The 17,945-nt window shown below is 36.3% G+C and overlaps 1 protein-coding gene across 17 annotated transcripts in view; it reads right to left on the bottom strand.

Moving 5' to 3' along the window:
• Window positions 1-17,945, bottom strand: part of SYNE1 (spectrin repeat containing nuclear envelope protein 1) — a 290,057-nt gene that overhangs the window by 148,842 nt on the left and 123,270 nt on the right. For all 17 annotated transcript variants that reach the window (XM_054279435.1, XM_054279434.1, XM_054279440.1 and 14 more), the window contains 13 exons: window positions 16,825-16,975; window positions 15,195-15,353; window positions 14,007-14,189; window positions 12,652-12,753; window positions 11,002-11,205; window positions 9,831-10,038; window positions 9,017-9,129; window positions 8,145-8,350; window positions 6,950-7,105; window positions 5,490-5,781; window positions 4,599-4,771; window positions 2,874-3,183; window positions 920-1,084 (listed from right to left, as the gene is read on the bottom strand). In XM_054279435.1, coding sequence (XP_054135410.1) covers window positions 920-1,084; window positions 2,874-3,183; window positions 4,599-4,771; window positions 5,490-5,781; window positions 6,950-7,105; window positions 8,145-8,350; window positions 9,017-9,129; window positions 9,831-10,038; window positions 11,002-11,205; window positions 12,652-12,753; window positions 14,007-14,189; window positions 15,195-15,353; window positions 16,825-16,975 — 2,422 coding nt within the window. The remainder of the gene's footprint in view (window positions 1-919; window positions 1,085-2,873; window positions 3,184-4,598; window positions 4,772-5,489; window positions 5,782-6,949; window positions 7,106-8,144; window positions 8,351-9,016; window positions 9,130-9,830; window positions 10,039-11,001; window positions 11,206-12,651; window positions 12,754-14,006; window positions 14,190-15,194; window positions 15,354-16,824; window positions 16,976-17,945) is intronic.

The following is a 17,945-nucleotide window of genomic DNA, read 5'->3' as shown; positions in this document are numbered from 1 at the left end:
TTTGGTTTTGTTTTCAGAGCTAAATTCTTTCTATGGCATCCTTATTTAATCTCACACATCTCAATCTTGGGACCTTTCAGTTTAAGAAACTGGAGAATGTATAAAAACCACCCCAAACACTACAGTAATGTTATATCTTCTCTTGTTCATCTTATGAACTAGATGCTGCTAACCCCTCCCTTTCCTGTTTTACAGATCAGGAGTTTGAGCACAAAGAAGACTGAAAATTACCCCAGAATGTACAAAAATCTGTCATTTGATCTTGGGGATCTCGAATCTTCATCTAGCATTTAAGTTCACTGTCCCACTCTCTCATGCTTAGGAGCAGAGTAAAATGTTGCTAGTGTGATTATCTGAATGTAAACACCAGGCATGGGCAAAACATGTAGCCTGCTTTAGTGTTGTATTCAGAAATATGCAAATTTCTTAAGCACTCAGATGGCTAAGAATAGGTTCCAGGCTAATGAGAGTATACACAGGGAGGCAACTCACATATTTCTACCATGTTTGAGGGGGACAGTCCTTGTGCTGCTTTACACATCTCCATTTCATGCAAAGCAGGAAAGGTTGTCTCTGATTTAGACAATTCTGCTCATGGAGAAAGCGTATTTAGGGATGAGGAAAGAGAAGTATTCATTAATCAGCTAAGCCACATTCTTCTGTGATGCCACTGGGCTTCCGCTCTTGCAAATTGTTTCCATGTGTGCTGTGGTTAACTTAGGTCTGATTATACTTTTACTCCATCTGTTAATATGAGAAGGGAGTCGAAAACAAAGCACAGCTTGGAAAGCTTGCTTTCAGCTCACTGAAATGTAATCACTATTTCAAGGAAAAAAAGCAAGATCCCACAACTGTTTGACTGGGTTTTTTTTAAAGCATAGAATCTGAATTGCAGAAGAAATCATGAATGCTTGCTTACATTGATTTTGGCCAGCTTTTTCTGTATAGTTGGTGTATCTCCAGATGCATCTGACCAGCGGTGAAGCTCTTCCTTTGCAGAATGAAGCCAGTCTGTGAATTCATGCACAGCATCCAGATAAAGCAAATGATCCTTCACGATATCTTCCACTTTCCTCATTTTCTCCTATCAATCAGATGAAAAAAAAACCAACCAAAAAACAAAGAAAGACCATTACATTAAAGTACTTACATACTATGCTGGCTTTGAGCATGCAGTGCTGATTTGACTCCATAGCATGCATTTGAATAGTGAACAGGTTATAGCTTGTGGCATCAGAACAGTGACCGAGAAACACTGAGAAACACTGGGAAAGGTTTGGTTTGGATTGGTCTGGAGAAGGATTTTCTGCTGGAGCAGAAGCCTTCTGAAAATGGATGCAAAAATATACTTTTAAATAGTCTAATGTATGGTTTAGTAGATGTCAATGCTGCAGCTGTGTCACTCTGGCATGCTTTTCCCAGTACACCCCAGAGGGTCTTGTAGGTCACCCATGAGCCCTCCCAGGGTGCAGCAGCATCGCTGCCAGAAACACAGCTCTTACTTAGAAGCACCAAGTCTCCACAAATGCTAAGCAGAGTCATGGAGACGTCCCACAAACAAAAACTTCGGCTGTCTAAAAGCGCAAAATGATCTTTTGGTGCTGAGTCCTACTTCAACCATCCCATCAGCCACCTACCCTGCAGTCCTGGAGGATGCTTCCCCTGACACAACTGCCTGAAGCAGCTGCTTCCTGACTCCATGTTAGCTTTTTAATGTAAGCTTAGAGTGGGGTCAGTTTATCTTACTGTGACACAGTGAAAGAGTACAGTGGTAGAGGTTTGCCTTTGGTCTGACTGAGTAGACTATATTATTTTGAGATAGCACTAATGAATGTTTATCAAAACTAACCAAAAGTGAAATGAGCTAATCAAATAGATTTTTATCCCTGTGTAGATACTGTAATCTAGATTGAAGTTTCTTGGAGCCAGTTTCAAACTAAACCACCTCCAAATTAAAGTCAGTTATTTTAAAGTTTGAGTAACTCAACATTCAACAAATGCTATTAAAAAATAAGTTAGATTAATAAGACCTGCTGTTCCCTCTGAAAATAACCATCAGAAATAATCCCTAAGAATGTGTCACTGTCAACTAGACAATGGATAGTTACTAGCTAAACAAAGAAGACCTAAAGCAAATCCTCAAAGTTTTTATAGCTCAATGCATTTTATGCAGCAACAGGGTAAGATAATGCCCACGTGCACCTGACTCTAACCAAAACAGCTTCCTAAGGAACCAAAAGACTCCTAGGAAAGGAAACAATGCATCCCTGTGTACATTGTTCACACCAAAATGTAGCATCAGTACAAGGAGAGCGTGGAGGCAAGGTATTTCACTCTCATGATCTGGTTGGCAGAAGGTCTCAGTGAGCTCACATATCTTTCCTTAGAATACCTGCATAGCATGTGCAGTGCTTAGTGGCTTGAAACACCACAAAATATGGGCATAAATATTTTTGACAACAGGATTTATCTTTATGACAATATGTTTCCTGCTCAGGGAGGCATTTAATTCTTCCCTTTCTAGGTAAAGAAAAAAAAAAGCTTGGAATGAATGAAAAGAATTAGATGACAATAAATGTGTCAGAATATCAGAAATACTGTTGTATTCTACTGTTGAAACTAGGAACAAAATATATGGCCTTCACTTTTCCAAAATTATAACCACAGCAATTTCAACTCTCATTACCATTTTTGCATTCCACTAAATTTTAGTAAACTATATTCAATGTTTTTATTAGACTCAACTATACCAGAGGTAAGATTATTCACAGTCAATCATTTAGTTACTAAAAATTACAAAAATCAAAGTTTTTTAGATATATATACAAATGTCTAAACATTTTACTTACTTGAAATGGAGATACTTATCTTACCTTGGCTACAGTTGTGATATCATTAAACTGTGTTTTCAGTTCTTCTTGAGCTGCATCTCCAAAGGAAGCATCCCCCGTTTTTTCAGATAGTTCCACAGCTTTCTCAATGAGTTGCTGTAAATCACCTGAGTGATCCTCTATCTCGGAAACAATAGCCTGGAAATGGTCCAGCTGAGCAAACTTCTCCTTCAGACCAATCTGTGGTTCTAAAGGCTGTTCCACTTTGTGATCCAAATTCTCTAGCCACTGTTCCAGCTGGTTTTTCCTTTCCAGATAGTCATTCCACTGGCTAATGACAGAATCTAGGGAACTTATATTAAAAGAAACAAAGTGCAGATGAGAACTTTTAAAGTTTGGAGGGGAAAAAAAAAAAAAAGAGGCTGCTTATACCTTAATTGTTACACTGTCTGTAGCCATATACAATAGGTTTAGAAGATACCTTTTTTCTCCATCTTGCTTTTGTTTCCTACATCAACTTGCATCCAAGTTATTTAAGAATTCCTGTGGCTTTTGGGCCCCTTTGTACATTGCTGCTTCCCAATTACAGGTTACATGAGCAATCTCTGTCTCAGACTAATGAAAAGCACATTTCAGTGTCTGTTCAGCAAAGTAAAATATGGAACATTACTGGAGTTTTTTATGATCAGAGTAATAAAATATGCAGCAGCCTGTGAAATTACTGTCAATTAAGAGATATTCTGGCAAGTTTTGAAAGAACAAACCCATTATCTATAGACTCATTTACAATTTAGAAGATATAGTCCCTTCTGTTACATATTGCTTTACCTAGTAGATCACCATACCTCTCTGGGATTCATGTTGAGGAATGTAATTCTCATTTCATGGGACTTACAGATAGACAAGGGTGTATAAGATTTTCCCTCAAAATGCCATGGTCTAACCTAATCTAAAAAATATTTTATGATAAAAATTGGGTGAAATTTGAGTGACATTGTTAAGACAGCCCACTATAATTTTCTACAAACTATTACAATTGCAATTTTGGTGCAGCTAAGAAAGTGGCACCACTTTCAGGTCTTTTATTTTAAAAAAAATGTAGACAAACTGGTGATAGTCTTCAATCTCTGGAACAACAAAACAGGTGTGACAGAGGCCCAGAAAGTATTACCACTGAGAAATTGAGAAACATAAGGCTGTCTAGAACAGAGATGATGGAGGCCTTCAGATGTATAAAGTTATCTCACACAGCCAATAAGAAAAACTTTCCATTTGCACACAGGTCAAGATGAGATGAAATCAGCTTAATATGCAAGAAAGATTATTTGAAGTTGATATAATGATTTTTTTTTTAATCAAAGAAACATAATGAAAAACAGAATTGAGAAACCTTTCCTGGGTTGCATATGGAAAAGGTTGATAAATATCTGTCACATGTTCTTGCTCTTGCCAAAGTACAGGCTCAAAAACTCAGAAAGTTCTTTCTAGATTTTTCTCTGTATGAATTCGTGTGACTTTCATTTATTTTTAAATCAATTTGATGTACCATCTCATGTGAAATTTGATTCATCTGATAGGGTCAACTCATCTTTTCTTTTTTTTTTTATAGAAAGGAGTATTTCTTGCAGGCAATTTTGGTTCTCTGTGATAATGCAAATTTCCCCTCACATACCAGTAATCAATGAATGTACTTCCACAAGCTGTAAGGCATCATCCTCTGTAAGCAATAATGGCAGGGTCTGACCTGTGTTTTCCAGGGATTCTTACCTCTGCCAGTTCACTGAGGTACTGATGATGTCATTCCATACATCCTTCAGTGTCTGAATCTCAGTTTGTATCACTTTCTGTCCTTCCTCATTGCTGCTTTTCAGTGCTTGCTCTCCCTTACCAATGGCCATGTTCAGCTTAACCTCACCATCACCTTTGAGTAAGAGGATCTCCTGTGAGGCAAAACAGGTCAAAATATCAAATGTAACATGATGAGAAATGAGAGCTGTTATTCTTTCAACAGTGAACACCATCTTCTCTAAGCTCATCCATCCTTAAGAGTCATATCCAGTAGGAATTCCTAGGCACCTTTTCTTCTAAGGACCTGTACCTTGTCATGTGCAAGTGATCCAGTAGTTTTTCCCACATCTGTACAGTTTTTTTCACTGCATTGGTCAAGCTAAAATACTGCTCACATTGCAGCAGATACTGAGTAGGTGAAGCACTGCACAGTAATAGCTAGAAGAAACCTCAGGAAAGCCCATGGCAGATCTCTTAATGATCTCTCTCTCTCTAATCTCTCCTATTATCTGTTTATCTAACCTTTTCCTCAAGACCTCCTGTGACAGACACACCACAGCCATGAAAAGAGGGACTCTGTCAATTATTCCAATGCCTCTCCTCTATTAGAAAGCTTTCTGGACCTACCTGCATATACATTTTCATAGTTCATTATTTCTTCTGAAATGTAATACCTGACATCTGTTTCCATTAAACTTCATCCTGTTCTTCTACTTCCCATCCCCATTTTTCAAGATAACCTTGAATTCTGAGCCTCTTCTTCATAACCATTGAAAGAATAAATTATAAAAATACACCTTTCCCACTGAAGTGGCCCACACCCAATATTAATATTGATGTGTAATATCTATTTAATCTATCCTTCTTTACCTGAATTTGTGTCAAGCGTCTTTCCAGGGTGGCTTTGCTTCCAAGAGTGCTCTGTGATGATGCCAGTTTATCTTGAACCTCTTTCACCCATGACCACATACTCTGCAATGCCTCCTCAAAAGTTAGATGCTCTTGGAGTGCAAGCTGGCATGTCCTCAGCTTATCTTTGACACTTTTGACCATGTTTTGATAGCTGGTGAGATGTTGAGAAGCCAGACGTACTTCTCTCCCTGCACCATGACCTTCTTCGTTTAAAGTCTGTGCCATTTGGGAGAGCTGATCAAAAGAGTCCCTGAAAGAAAATATCGAGACTGAAAGTTTCAGAAAACATGAAGTATTTTAGCCATTGCCAGAGGTTATGAAGGCTGCTGACATAACACCTACTCCACCAGTGATAAGAGTTCAGAGTTAACTGAAAAAATTACTTAGGAGAGGCTGAAAGAATATAAGCAACGTGTACCGATTAGTATCTTTTCTTGTGTGCCGTGCCATTTCTTGCAGAATTTTGGGGCTCAGAATGATCACAAACATTTAAATTAAAAGATACCTTAGTTTTCTTTTCAGCGGTCAAACTTTCCATTTCTATATGAACCCAAACCCTTTTGTACCTGCCAAAGCTTCCAAGAAGTTTGTAATCTTGGACAGGTAGGAAGGCATGATGGAAAGGTAATTTGTCCAGGAGTAGACAATGACTCAGATTCAGTACAGGAGCCAGTAAAAGGAATTAAAACTGGGTTTATACAGCTTCAGTTAATCTCAATCTTCTTGATCACCCTTCCTGATACCTGATGACTAGAGGGAATTTACATCAAACCAAAATGTCTTGCATCAGTCTCAAGGCCATATGGAGTGAATGGATGTTTCCTTTAAAAAGGCTGTGAGACTTGGAAAACTGACTACTGTATTTGTTCTACCTTCACCAACCCAGTAATGAAAAGAGAATTTGAAAAAACCTCTGTCTACTCAAAATGGCAATTGCTTCATCATTTACTGGATAAGTCTGAATTTTAGAGAGATTTCACAGCTAATGTAAATGCTTTTTGAGCTCTTTTATAGGGCAAGCTGTATGGGGAAGTGCAGGAAAGGGGATTCTGCTAACCTGGTTGGATCTGAATGTTACAGGACAGAAAAAAAATTTTAAAATAGACATAATGATAAATGTAATTTTCACTATTGCTTTTGAAAGTAGTACTTTTATCTTTTATTTTTAAAAATTATACTCTTCAGTTTCCATTTGTTAATGGAGTATGATAAGCTTTTATTAATTTATCAAGAGCAAATATTGGATTTTTTTGAAATTCATTAGAACTCAACATATCTGGATTCAGCCTCTTTTCACAGAGCATTTTCCAACACATTCCTCTAACTTTCAAAAATACACTTTACCCTAACAGTTTAATTTCACTTCTGCCCTATGAAAGGAAAAATTGAGAGTATTAGAAAATGTATTTTCAACGTACCTTGAGTTCAGCAACTCTTCCAGGAACTTTTCTACTTTTTGCACCTCCTTTTTCTTCTCAGAAACAAGCTGTTTGTTCTCTCCTAATGCTTCTGTGCTTATTCTTTCTTCCATGTCATGCATCCACAGGGCAAGCTTCTTGTACTGATCTTCAAAGCTACAGAGCAGATAAATACTCTTTTAAAAAATACTCCTCAAGTGGAGTAAAGTTGGAAGAAGTTAGTATCCACAAGACTGAGTATCAATTTCAGGCTTAGAGAATAAGAGTTGTACACAAAACATAATTCCACGGTGACTACTAGTCTAAAAATATTCAGCAACTCTCTAAAAATGTTCAGCAAAATCATGGGAACTCCAGGCAGACCAGAAGCCTCCAAAATTTAAAGTGACAGGACTTTTAGTTTTTACTAGATTCAATAATAGCAGACCGAAAGAAAGCTTTTTTCAAATTCTCATAATGATTTAGTCTTACAACAAACAGCAGGTAACAGTGGGTTTCTTGCCAGCATTTATGTGTAGAACATCTGAAGTGTGTTTTCAATTTTACCTTACAGAAGAGAACTGGAATCTTGACTGCTCAGAACTCAGCAAGACAAGTTCTGGCCCTAAGTTTGAAACCTTTTTTCTTACATGCAGGCACACCCTCTCTCCTGCTGTTTTACCCATTACTGCCACACTAACTTTGCTTTCAATTAGCAACAGTATTGAATCTGTTTAGATCTGAAAATATTTTAATTCTCAAAATTCAAGCTCTAAGCAGTAATTTAAGGGTGTTTTCTTCTTGGCTCCTTCAGAAATATGTCCATTTGGAATGGAACAGAACAGACACATGTAAAATGCATACTATCTACAAACCCCAGGGCAGAAATGAACTTCATCACACACTTTCTGTCCAGAAAATGTCATTTAAATTACTGGAATCCCAACTGCTGATTTGGAGTTTCATAAGAAACACAGAACTTGTGCATATATGATCCTGGCCTTTCATCATTTAACTTAATTTATGCCCTTGGAGCAAGACCTGTTGATTTTTTATTTTTTATTTTTTTTAATCAGAAACTCCAATTTCTCCTAAATACTTCCAAAGAAAAAAGCAAGCAGGACTAGAGCAACTGGAAATAATTTGGTTTTTTGCCCTGCACTTTGGAAGCCAGACCATTTCATGCAGTCTATTTGTATCTACTGGTGTTACTCACTTTCCCAGGTGTGAGGCACAAGCTTCCAGGGCCTTCTTGTCATTCAGACACTGGTTGAGAAATTCCTGGAAGTTCTGGTTAGACTTTGCTATTTGCTCCTGAATATGGCTCACAACTGGTTTGGGTAAACAACCATATAAACTTTCTCCTTCCTTGCAGGCAGCATCTAATTTTTTCTTTCCTTCACTAATAGAATCCAGCACACCCTGTGCAATGAAAGAATATAGTTTAAACACATAAGATTTGATAATTAAAGATAAGCAATATTTCTATGAAAAGTGGTCAGATTTCTCCAAGAAGATGATGGCCATGTTTAGGTATGGAAAAGTTTCTAAGCAGATCAAATAAAATTTTATTAAGTGGTACTGCATTTCACAGCACTCAGTTTTTTCATTTGATCCCAAGGTGGTCGTGGCTTTCTCTGAAGTTTAATAATCTCTTGAAGATGTTACACACTTCAGGAGTTAGGGCTGCTTACAATAGGTATCTGCTACTTATGTTCTGTCTCATCAAAAGTATATACATAGAATCTTTGACATATCAGTATTAATCTGAAATGTTGAACAAGTAAAAGTATTATAAAATTAGGATAAGGAAATGAAGAGAAAGAAAGAAAGAAAAAGGAAAAAATACTAATAATAAGAAACAAGAAAATATACTTTATAGTTATACATCCTAGAAATTAAATTTTCAGGCACCACAGGGACCACAGTTTTCACTGTATTCCCTCTACAGTACATACTGTACTCAAACCATTCTTATATTACCTTTATAAAAGCAAAAACAAGAAGTGTGTTAGCATCTACAAATTATTTTAGAGATATCCTAAATTTCTAATTACTGGTTGTTTTATTTTAATTTGTACACTGTACCTGCAAATCATGTAGTTTTGCCTCTATGGCTTTGCTGTCCCCAGACCTGTCAGATGATTCTTTTACTGCAGCCTTCACACCAGAAAACCATTCCTGGAATTCTTGCATAGAGTCTTATTTAATAAAAAAGTATAGAGAAGAGAATAGTTTTTAAGATACAGCATTATCCACAAAATTATACAGCTGTTTTAAACAATTCTTTTATCCTTCAGGAACAGTGTATAAAAGCCAACAGAACAAGTCAAATTGTCTTCAATAACTTGGAAGTAGGATTAATTTCATAAGGAACTAGATGTTTCCATTGTAAACATCCAAATTTTTACAGTCTGACTAGGCAGCCCTTTTCAGTCAATTTCAGTTTATGACACATCCCAGTTTCATGCTAGACAAAATCAAAATCAGTATCTTAATAAATAAGATTAGAAGTTGTTTACTTTTCTCCACTGACTATCCAGGGAGCCAAGGAAAGACTTGAGATGGGTGCTTTCACATTTTAAATACCTCCATTTTGTTATATACCTCTCCTTATTGCAAATAAACAAAGTGTATCTATGTGATTGTGGTGAATCCTAATAGCGAGGAAAGGTGCAATTTCATGCATGTTACATGGTTAAGAGTTGAATTCTGTTTATGTAAAATGCTTTGTTTCATAGCAGTTATCCAATGAACATTTGGTAACAGGACTTTTTGAGAGGCTCCATACAAAAATAAAGTTGTAATTGCAAGTGATGTCACTGGAAACTCTGGCAGACTCCAGAATGACTCACGGCTGCGGGATACCAGCTCACTCATATGAACCAGCCTGAGGACTCACAGAGGAAATGTTTTTCCAAGGACTCCTGCATCCTGGCCTGTGTTCTGGAACACAGCAGATTCACAGCTTCATACTTCTTTATTAACAAAGAGACAGTGCCACCAAGAGCTTCCAGCTCTACCGAATGGTATTTGCGACAGAGGCTGTTGAGGGTCTCCCGGGTTGAGTCAATGCTGCTTTGCTGAAGCTGAAGGTCCTTTTGCGTTTCCTGAAAATTAAGTTACAACATAATTACGATATTTATAAAGAAACAAAAGAACTGGCTTTTTCTTAAGCATTCCTACTCCTGCCATATGTTCTTTCCTCCTGTGGTCTATAAGTCATCCCAAACACAATGAAGGGAAGAGGCACTGGATCGTGTTTCCTCAATTTTCCAAGTGAGATGAATCCTTGAAACTAAGGAGCCATTGTAGAAACATGAAAAGTGCTGTTTCTCATGATTTATTACTCTCTTATAAATAAACATATTTCAAGGCATATTGAATAGAAATACATATTTTCAGCAAAGTCTGAAGGTACATGTGGGATGCAATATGACACTGGTATTTGGCAGGACTTCTGAATGAGAAGGACTTTACACAAAACTTGAGAGAAACATTTTCTGAAAATTAAATGTGCATTGGCTAGTATATCAATATTAACTGTGCTCACAGTTAAATACCTCCATGTGGTTTGTCATGTCATGATGTGCATAACTGTATCCAGCCAAGAGACTACTTGGATGTAGAAAAAAGAATTGCTATATCTGATGACTGACGAGGATTTCTGAAGTAGAAGTTTGTGTTAAAACTGAATTTGGACCAGTGTCTTTTACTGTGATGTGCTATGAATTTCATAACTTATTGAAAGGGAGTCAATGCACTTGAAAACATGCTGGAGTAATGACCAAGGAATTCAATGTAACAAAACCAGTTCTTGCCACAAGACTGTGTTATTCATTAAAATTTTCTAGAAGTTTTGTAAAACGCTAAAAGATCAGAACTTTTGTTCATTGGTGCAACTTCCTAAAAATAATCACAAAAAATAATATTTCCTAATATTCTAGCAGCTGTGCAGGAGATATGCATTTTTTATCAAAGGAAAATTAGTTATAAAGCTCAGAAAAAAAAATCCCGAAAGATCACTAGGAAAATGGATAAGGAAAAATATATTGATTTTCTTCAGCACTGACCTTTAGTTTATTTAGAGCTTCAGGATCCAGGTTACGTGCACAGCTTAACAGTGTCTCTTCCACTTGAGTTAGCCAGTCTGTCATCTGACCAATCAGCTTCTGTAACTGCATCTTCTGAGTACTGAAATCTTTCAGCGTCTCTTTTGCTGTCTCTGATATTTCCTTGGCATGGTCCAACTTCTGCCTCAAATCTGACTCTATAAACTAAAACCAAAATGTTATGTATTAAGGCATTTAGCAATAAAAATGTTTATTACAGCAAATGCTTATTGAAAAAATGGAAGGTCAGAAAGTGGCACACAAGGATAATTTTGCTCTCTTTACAACTTTAACTGGAGATACCTACATACCTACAAACAGACAACCATTCTATTAAGTCTTAGATGTACAATAATCCAAAGAAGGGATACTAACTTATAAAAAATCAGACTGCAAACTATTGCAGTTATTATCCATTTCTGAAAAACTAAACAGCTGGTATTTCCCCTTTACTAATTTGCCATATATACAGAACATGACCTACACTCAAATAGATCGATAAAAATAAATATCAATTGGGGAGTGAGCCTTAAGTGCACTGAGGTGTAAAGTATCTCAGTATAAGGGAGGTGAAAATTGAATAAGTACAAAAAATAAGCTGAAATCTTGCCCCTTAAACTGTTCAAAGTCAGGAATATGCAAAATTATAGTAGATGTTAGCTGAGCACATATCACTAATAGAAGTAAATTGAATCAGTCATGATATGGTACTATATATAAATCAGATTCACAGAATCCTTTGGGTTAGAAGAAATCTCTGTGGATTCCTTTGTCCAAGTTCCCTGCCAAGGGAGGGTCAGCTACAGCAGGTGACACAGAAACACATCCAGATGGGTTTTTTTCCTTCTCCAGAGAGGGAGACTCCACAACCTCCCTGGACAGCCTGTTCCAAAATGTTGGCAAGGCTTGAGTGTTACATTAACTTCCATTAAAACCTGATATGTATCAAGATATATCCCTGCCCATGGAAATTACAGAAGTCACCTTATATTTTTGAATTTCTGACATTAAGTTAATAATCTCAAATACCAATTTCTGGTATTTTAAATCAAACTGCCAAAATAATCATACTGTGGTTTTGCAACTGCCCTAGAACACAGCAATAAGTATCTGGCCAAAAGTTTAACAGCTCACCGTTGTGTTAAATGTTTTATGTTCTTCTTGCAAGAGCTAGTTCAGGGCCCTTATTCTAGTCCACTAAAGAATACTTTTTGGTTAACAAAGCAAATGAACATATTTTACTGCCTTATAATCCTTTCAAGGAAACAAACTGTACATGCACTCACATGTGATGTGGCTTAATGTTGTGCAGAGTAGAGAATATCTGTAGTCTAATATTTTATCAGCTACATTATAAACTATTTATTCTATTTCGGTTTATTAAAAATACTCCTACTACCCTTATGTTCACTTTATGACATACTGTTGATACAAAAAAATCAAGGTTACCTAGAGAAATATGAACAAAGAATGGTTATGCTACATATAAATAATAATGCTACATCTGTCACCCTGAAAGAAAAAGGCAGTGTGAGAAAGACAAAAATTTCAGAAGGGATGTTTTCCTGGTTATTTGAGCACAATCTGTGGTTACCAATGTCTTTATTTTACCTGGAGATCTGCAGGAGGCTCTTGAGTATGGGTCAGCTCTTTGAGTTCTGAAATTTTGGAACTAAGTTGCTCCAACTTCAGTTCTTTATTCTTGACTTCAGACTGAAAAATAGATGTGGTCAAAGTTTCATACCAAGCTACAAGAAGCTTTCAGACTTTCAGAAGTATTCTCTATGAATTTCAAAATTGAAGGAAAATGTAAACACAGCTTAGCAACCAGAGGGAAAACACTGTGCACTAATTTTGTGATCTAAAAATCTCCCATTTCTTTTTCCTTATTAGACTCAGTTCAGAGTAATTTTCCCCTCCTTTACAATAGATTATAACATTAAAAATGCTCTAAAAGCTTTTGTTTGTTAAAACTGGGAAAATAAAGATGAAAGTGTCATTGTTTATTTGACTGGAAGTATCTACATGGGATGTTAGGTTCCACTGAAGGATTAAATTGCCAAACTTAACATCTGCCCTGAATGCCCAGAAGAATAGTTAGGGGGTATTTTGTGCTAGGGAGGATATAAATTAGGTGGGCAGTGAAGAAAGTGATCACTAATTTGGGCCACAGAAGGAGTAAACTGATTGATGCTGTCCATGCTCATCTATTTCTGATTGCAGAAAGGGCAGGACCCTGCTGTCACCAAACTGCTCTTCCTCTTGCCTTTGCAAAACAAAGTGCCAAAAAAGGGTATTATGCATTCTGTGACTGTAAATGTACACTCAGTGATCACATCTGTTATTCTGGCCCTTCTGCACATCAAGTGCACCTGTTTTTTGGGTAGTCTGCTTTTACTCCAAATCAGTTTTAACAGCTATGAGTTCAGGTGGTTGCACGGCTACATAAGGCATTTGATAAAGCTCAACCTTGAGCAAAACACTGATTTTTCAATGTTTATATTCTACCACAATTCTTGAATATGTTCACTGTGCATCTTGTTAAAGACATAATTTATTCCAGATGAAGTAGAATATGGCTCAATCTATGATTGACCTGATATCTTTTTTATTGTCTGGACAACCTACTTTCCTGGATGAGGTCTTAGAAACTAGTCATTTTTTGCTAAACTTTAGCTTAAGTTGTCTAAAAATTCCATTGGTTTTTACTGGAACAGAATTCAGCCTAGAACCAAATATAACTGCAAGAGCCAAAATAACTATGGAGCTTAGATTTAGAAAGATGTGCCATTCTTGTTTCTGTTAGAAGCAAACACCTTCTAATGAAAAGGACAGGAATGTTCTCATCTAGCTGTTGGGTACCACCATTTAGGCAGAGGTCTGCAACAGCAAAGTCTTTTCTCTGGTTGAACATCACTTGACATCTTGGACCACAACATTTTAATCACAGATTTATGGGTAAGAACCTGGAAATCTTTCAGGAGGACTTCCATTCTCTGACTGTTACTGAAGTTGTTGATGCCTTCATTCAGCTGAGAAATGCACTTATTACACCATCCATCCAATTCATCTCCAGTTTTCAGGATGTCATCCCATAGAGACACGCTTACACTCAGTCGGTCAATGTTCTCATCAAGTCTTTCAGACACCTTTTAGGAAAGAAGAATATATCAATACCATTCAAAAATTAATTTTAGATTCTATTTTGCAGACTGTTATAAGAAAAATGCATAAAAAATAATTGGTAAGCCTGGGTAAAACAATTTTCTTGGATTTATTTCTAAGTTCTGAATGCTAATTTCAATTTGCTTACCCAGATGATAAAACAAACACAAATCTTATGTGTCCAAATATTTGTATATTTTTTACTGGAAAAGAGTTCAATGTTCAAATAAACTTTATTTGTCAAAAAAACCTACATTTATCCTTCTTGTTGTAATGTAGTAATTTGGTACTAAAGCAGCATAAATGTGAAAATGTAAAACATTAGGTAGAAATTCTTCAATGTGAGGGTGGTGAGACACTGGAACTTTGGATTATCCAAAGCCATTGTAGATGCATCCTTGGAAATGCTGCAGGCAGGTTAGATGGGGCTTTGAGCAACCTGGTGTAGTGAAAGATGCCCCTTCCCTGGGGGCAGGGGGTTGGAACCAGATCTTCAAGGTCCCTTCCAACACAAACCAATCCATGATTCTGTAACTAGCTTTTATGCTATGTTTCTCTCCTGTGGTTAAGTCTTTCTCAACACAATAATATCTTTTGTGTTTAGCTTAATGTAATTTCCTGCTGAAATATTAGTCCAATTTACTTCAATGAAGTATTGCTGATATGTATTAGGTGTGAGTCAAACCCAAATTCATGCTTGGAACTGCACAGTGAGCAAATTTACAGTAGTAGCATTCATACATTGCTGTAATACACCATTTAAAATCTATCAAATTGATGTCACAACTTCATGCATAGAGTGGACACCAAATCCCTCTGATTAAGACTGTGAGTTATACTTAAAAGTAAATTTTACTAAACAGTTACTCTTAGTAAATTATACTAAACAATTGTACTCTTAAATTTTACTAAACAATTGTACAAGAGAAATACTGTAAGCTTAGCCAAACTTAAAAACTATATTTGTCATATAAACACCAGATTCTTACATCTAGCCATTTGTCCACCACGGAGTTCATATCTGTTTTCAGTGCAGTGGAGTCACAGTTATGCACTCTCTTCAGTTCTGCTATCAAATGTTTTCCTTTATTAGTGAAAGTATCCAGGTCTTTTTGTTTATCACTCAGATCGTTCCTGGCAGCTTCATGCTGCGGACATAAATATTTGGTTGTTAAAAAAAATCAGTTCTCCAGGTACCCATCCCTAGCCCTGTGCTATGAATTTGTTAATTTTCATATCTAATATTTAACTACTCCACAAAATACAAAGCAACTGACATGGTTTTCTCATGAGCATAATCATATAGGATGATTGTTCTCAAAAATAAAGCACACAAGTGGGAGTAAAAAGTTTTGAATATATTCCACTTGGTAACCAGATATTTTCTGGACTTAGGGAAATTTCATTTTTCCATTTGTCTTTCCATTTTTCATTATTGAATAATCACTTCAGGGGTTATAGCAAGGTAAACAGAGGGTGTTGCAAATAAAATTTAGGATTAAAAACACCATCTTTACTAAATATTCTGGAAAATAGTACAAAAGTACAGATGAGTTCTGAAAGGAACTATACAAAATCTTCAGGGCTACTAAGTTTGCAACCCTAGCCATAGGGAAATATTTAATTTTGTCATTGAAAAGCTGAGATGCTGAGACCCGATCACAGTAAGAATCTTATGCTTTTTTCTACAGCAAGTACTAGAGAGTAGTACTAACAATAAGCTACTAATCTGTATGCACTATGGCCAAAACATTTATTGCACTGGAACCACTATCTGTGGCCAAGGCTGCAGCAGGGAATTATCCTCAGCTCAAGGCTCAAAGGAATGATGTGGAAGTTTAATGAAATTCTTTTTTAGACTGGTGAGCTCTGTCCTGGCTTTTTTATTCTTTTAAGATATCTATTAGAAAGAGGCCATAAATACACACAGTTTAGAATAGGGTTTATACAGATCTTACTGAAAGATTTTGAATCAAGAGCTCAAGAGCCTTCCAAATTAAATTACCCTCCAAAGGAACAGAAAGAATTTAACTCAGAACTGTTTATCCTGGCAGGCTGACGGACAGCACAATTCAGTATCTTTGAAGTACAATCCAGTGAAATGAATACAATGTAAGGATCCAAATACCTTATCTCTGCACAATGGCTAGTATCAACATTATACACCATGGCAGAAGTCCTCTCAGGGAAAGAGAGAGACATAAAAATTTTACACATCAGAAACGTGCAATTCATGATTTTTTGTGGCCTTTTATCTATTCCAAAATTTACCCAATATAGAAAAACATTGAAATATGTTGACCAGAACTATCCTTTCATACTATGGTAGGAATATATTTTCAATATATTTTATATAAAGAACTATCCACTATTTTCCACTTATGCTTTCCATATATTAAGAATCTGCATTTCCATTAACAATAGATTAATAGATCTCACCAAAATGTAAAAAAGGGCTGTATTCTTCCCTCATCACAATCAGTACAATTTAAACTCTGAATGTCAGTATGATAAGATTTGACAAGGAGCTTTAAACACATCTCAAGGGCATCTTTAAAAAGAAAAGTAAGTTCAATCAAAAAATTGTTAAAATTCCTCAAAGGAAAAATATGTCATTACCTTTGATAATGTTCGCCTGACATCTTCATGATCCTTCCACATGGATTTGGTCACAGAAGTACTGCTAGCATTATCTATGACTTTCATTACTGTTGACTTCAAGCTCTGATATTCCTTCATCAGATCGATCAGAACACAGGACTGCTCCTTTCTGTAATATGAAAGAGCTGTTAGCACCACTTGCTGCCATACTTCTGAAGGATAGAGAACATGACATAGCATTTCACCATGGGAAAACCAGGATGCAGTGCTAAACATGAATTGGGCAGCCAAGGAAATATTAATATCTTGGGTTTAGAAATCAGTGTAGATCCATCAAAAAACATCTTACTGAAGAGATGTGAATGTGAATTGCCATCTCATATGTATCAGATACTAAAGCAACTGACTTCAGTGAAAGACTGAAATTGGAATTCAATTTTCTCAACAGTTCCCAAGTTCAATGTCTTTTTGACTGCAAACCTCATTATAACAATTTTGCCACTCACAGTTAATTTAAAAAAACCCAAACTTGTTTCTTTATTTCAGAGTGGTTTTTTGGTAAAAAGAAGCAGAAATAAAGACTAAAGCAATGCATGCTAAAGGCTGTCTATTTTGTCCTCCAATTGTCAGATGCATGCTTTTGGGACTAAAATGTTATATTCAACTTACCTCCCTTCTACTGAGAATAAATTAGCCTTCTGCTAAAAACAAGCCTAATTTTTCCCCCACCCTCTCTCTAGGAAACCTTATTTATGCTCAGGCAATGGACAGAGGAAGAAGACCTACTCAATCCATTCCTGGTGTTTATATTGAAGAGAAAGAGAGAACTAATACTTTGGATATATGCAATGTCTATTTATTATAGCGTTTTTCAATGAAAGAATTTTGGGAAACATGACATTGTCAAAAAAGAGGAGCATCTGTTTTAGGAGTTGGCTCTTCTCTGAATGCTCCAAAGAGCTCTCCAAAATAAGCAGGTTCAGGATGGTCTAAAATTGTGCTTATGTGAGAGAGAAAACAGTGCTAGTTTTCTTTAAAGATGATTGTGAGGCAGTCAAGACAAAGTAAAGGGTATGATAAACCTTTCTCTAGTTTCTTTAACTTCTTTGGTTATCAACTTTCATTGATAAAACTGATCA

Source organism: Melozone crissalis, unplaced genomic scaffold, assembly GCF_028551555.1.
Source record: "Melozone crissalis strain CALT ecotype California unplaced genomic scaffold, PUWL_Pcris_2 ptg000027l_1, whole genome shotgun sequence".
Classification (NCBI taxonomy): domain Eukaryota; kingdom Metazoa; phylum Chordata; class Aves; order Passeriformes; family Passerellidae; genus Melozone; species Melozone crissalis.
The sequence above is the reverse complement of the archived record's forward strand: the minus strand, read 5'-3'. Positions and strand labels throughout refer to the sequence as shown.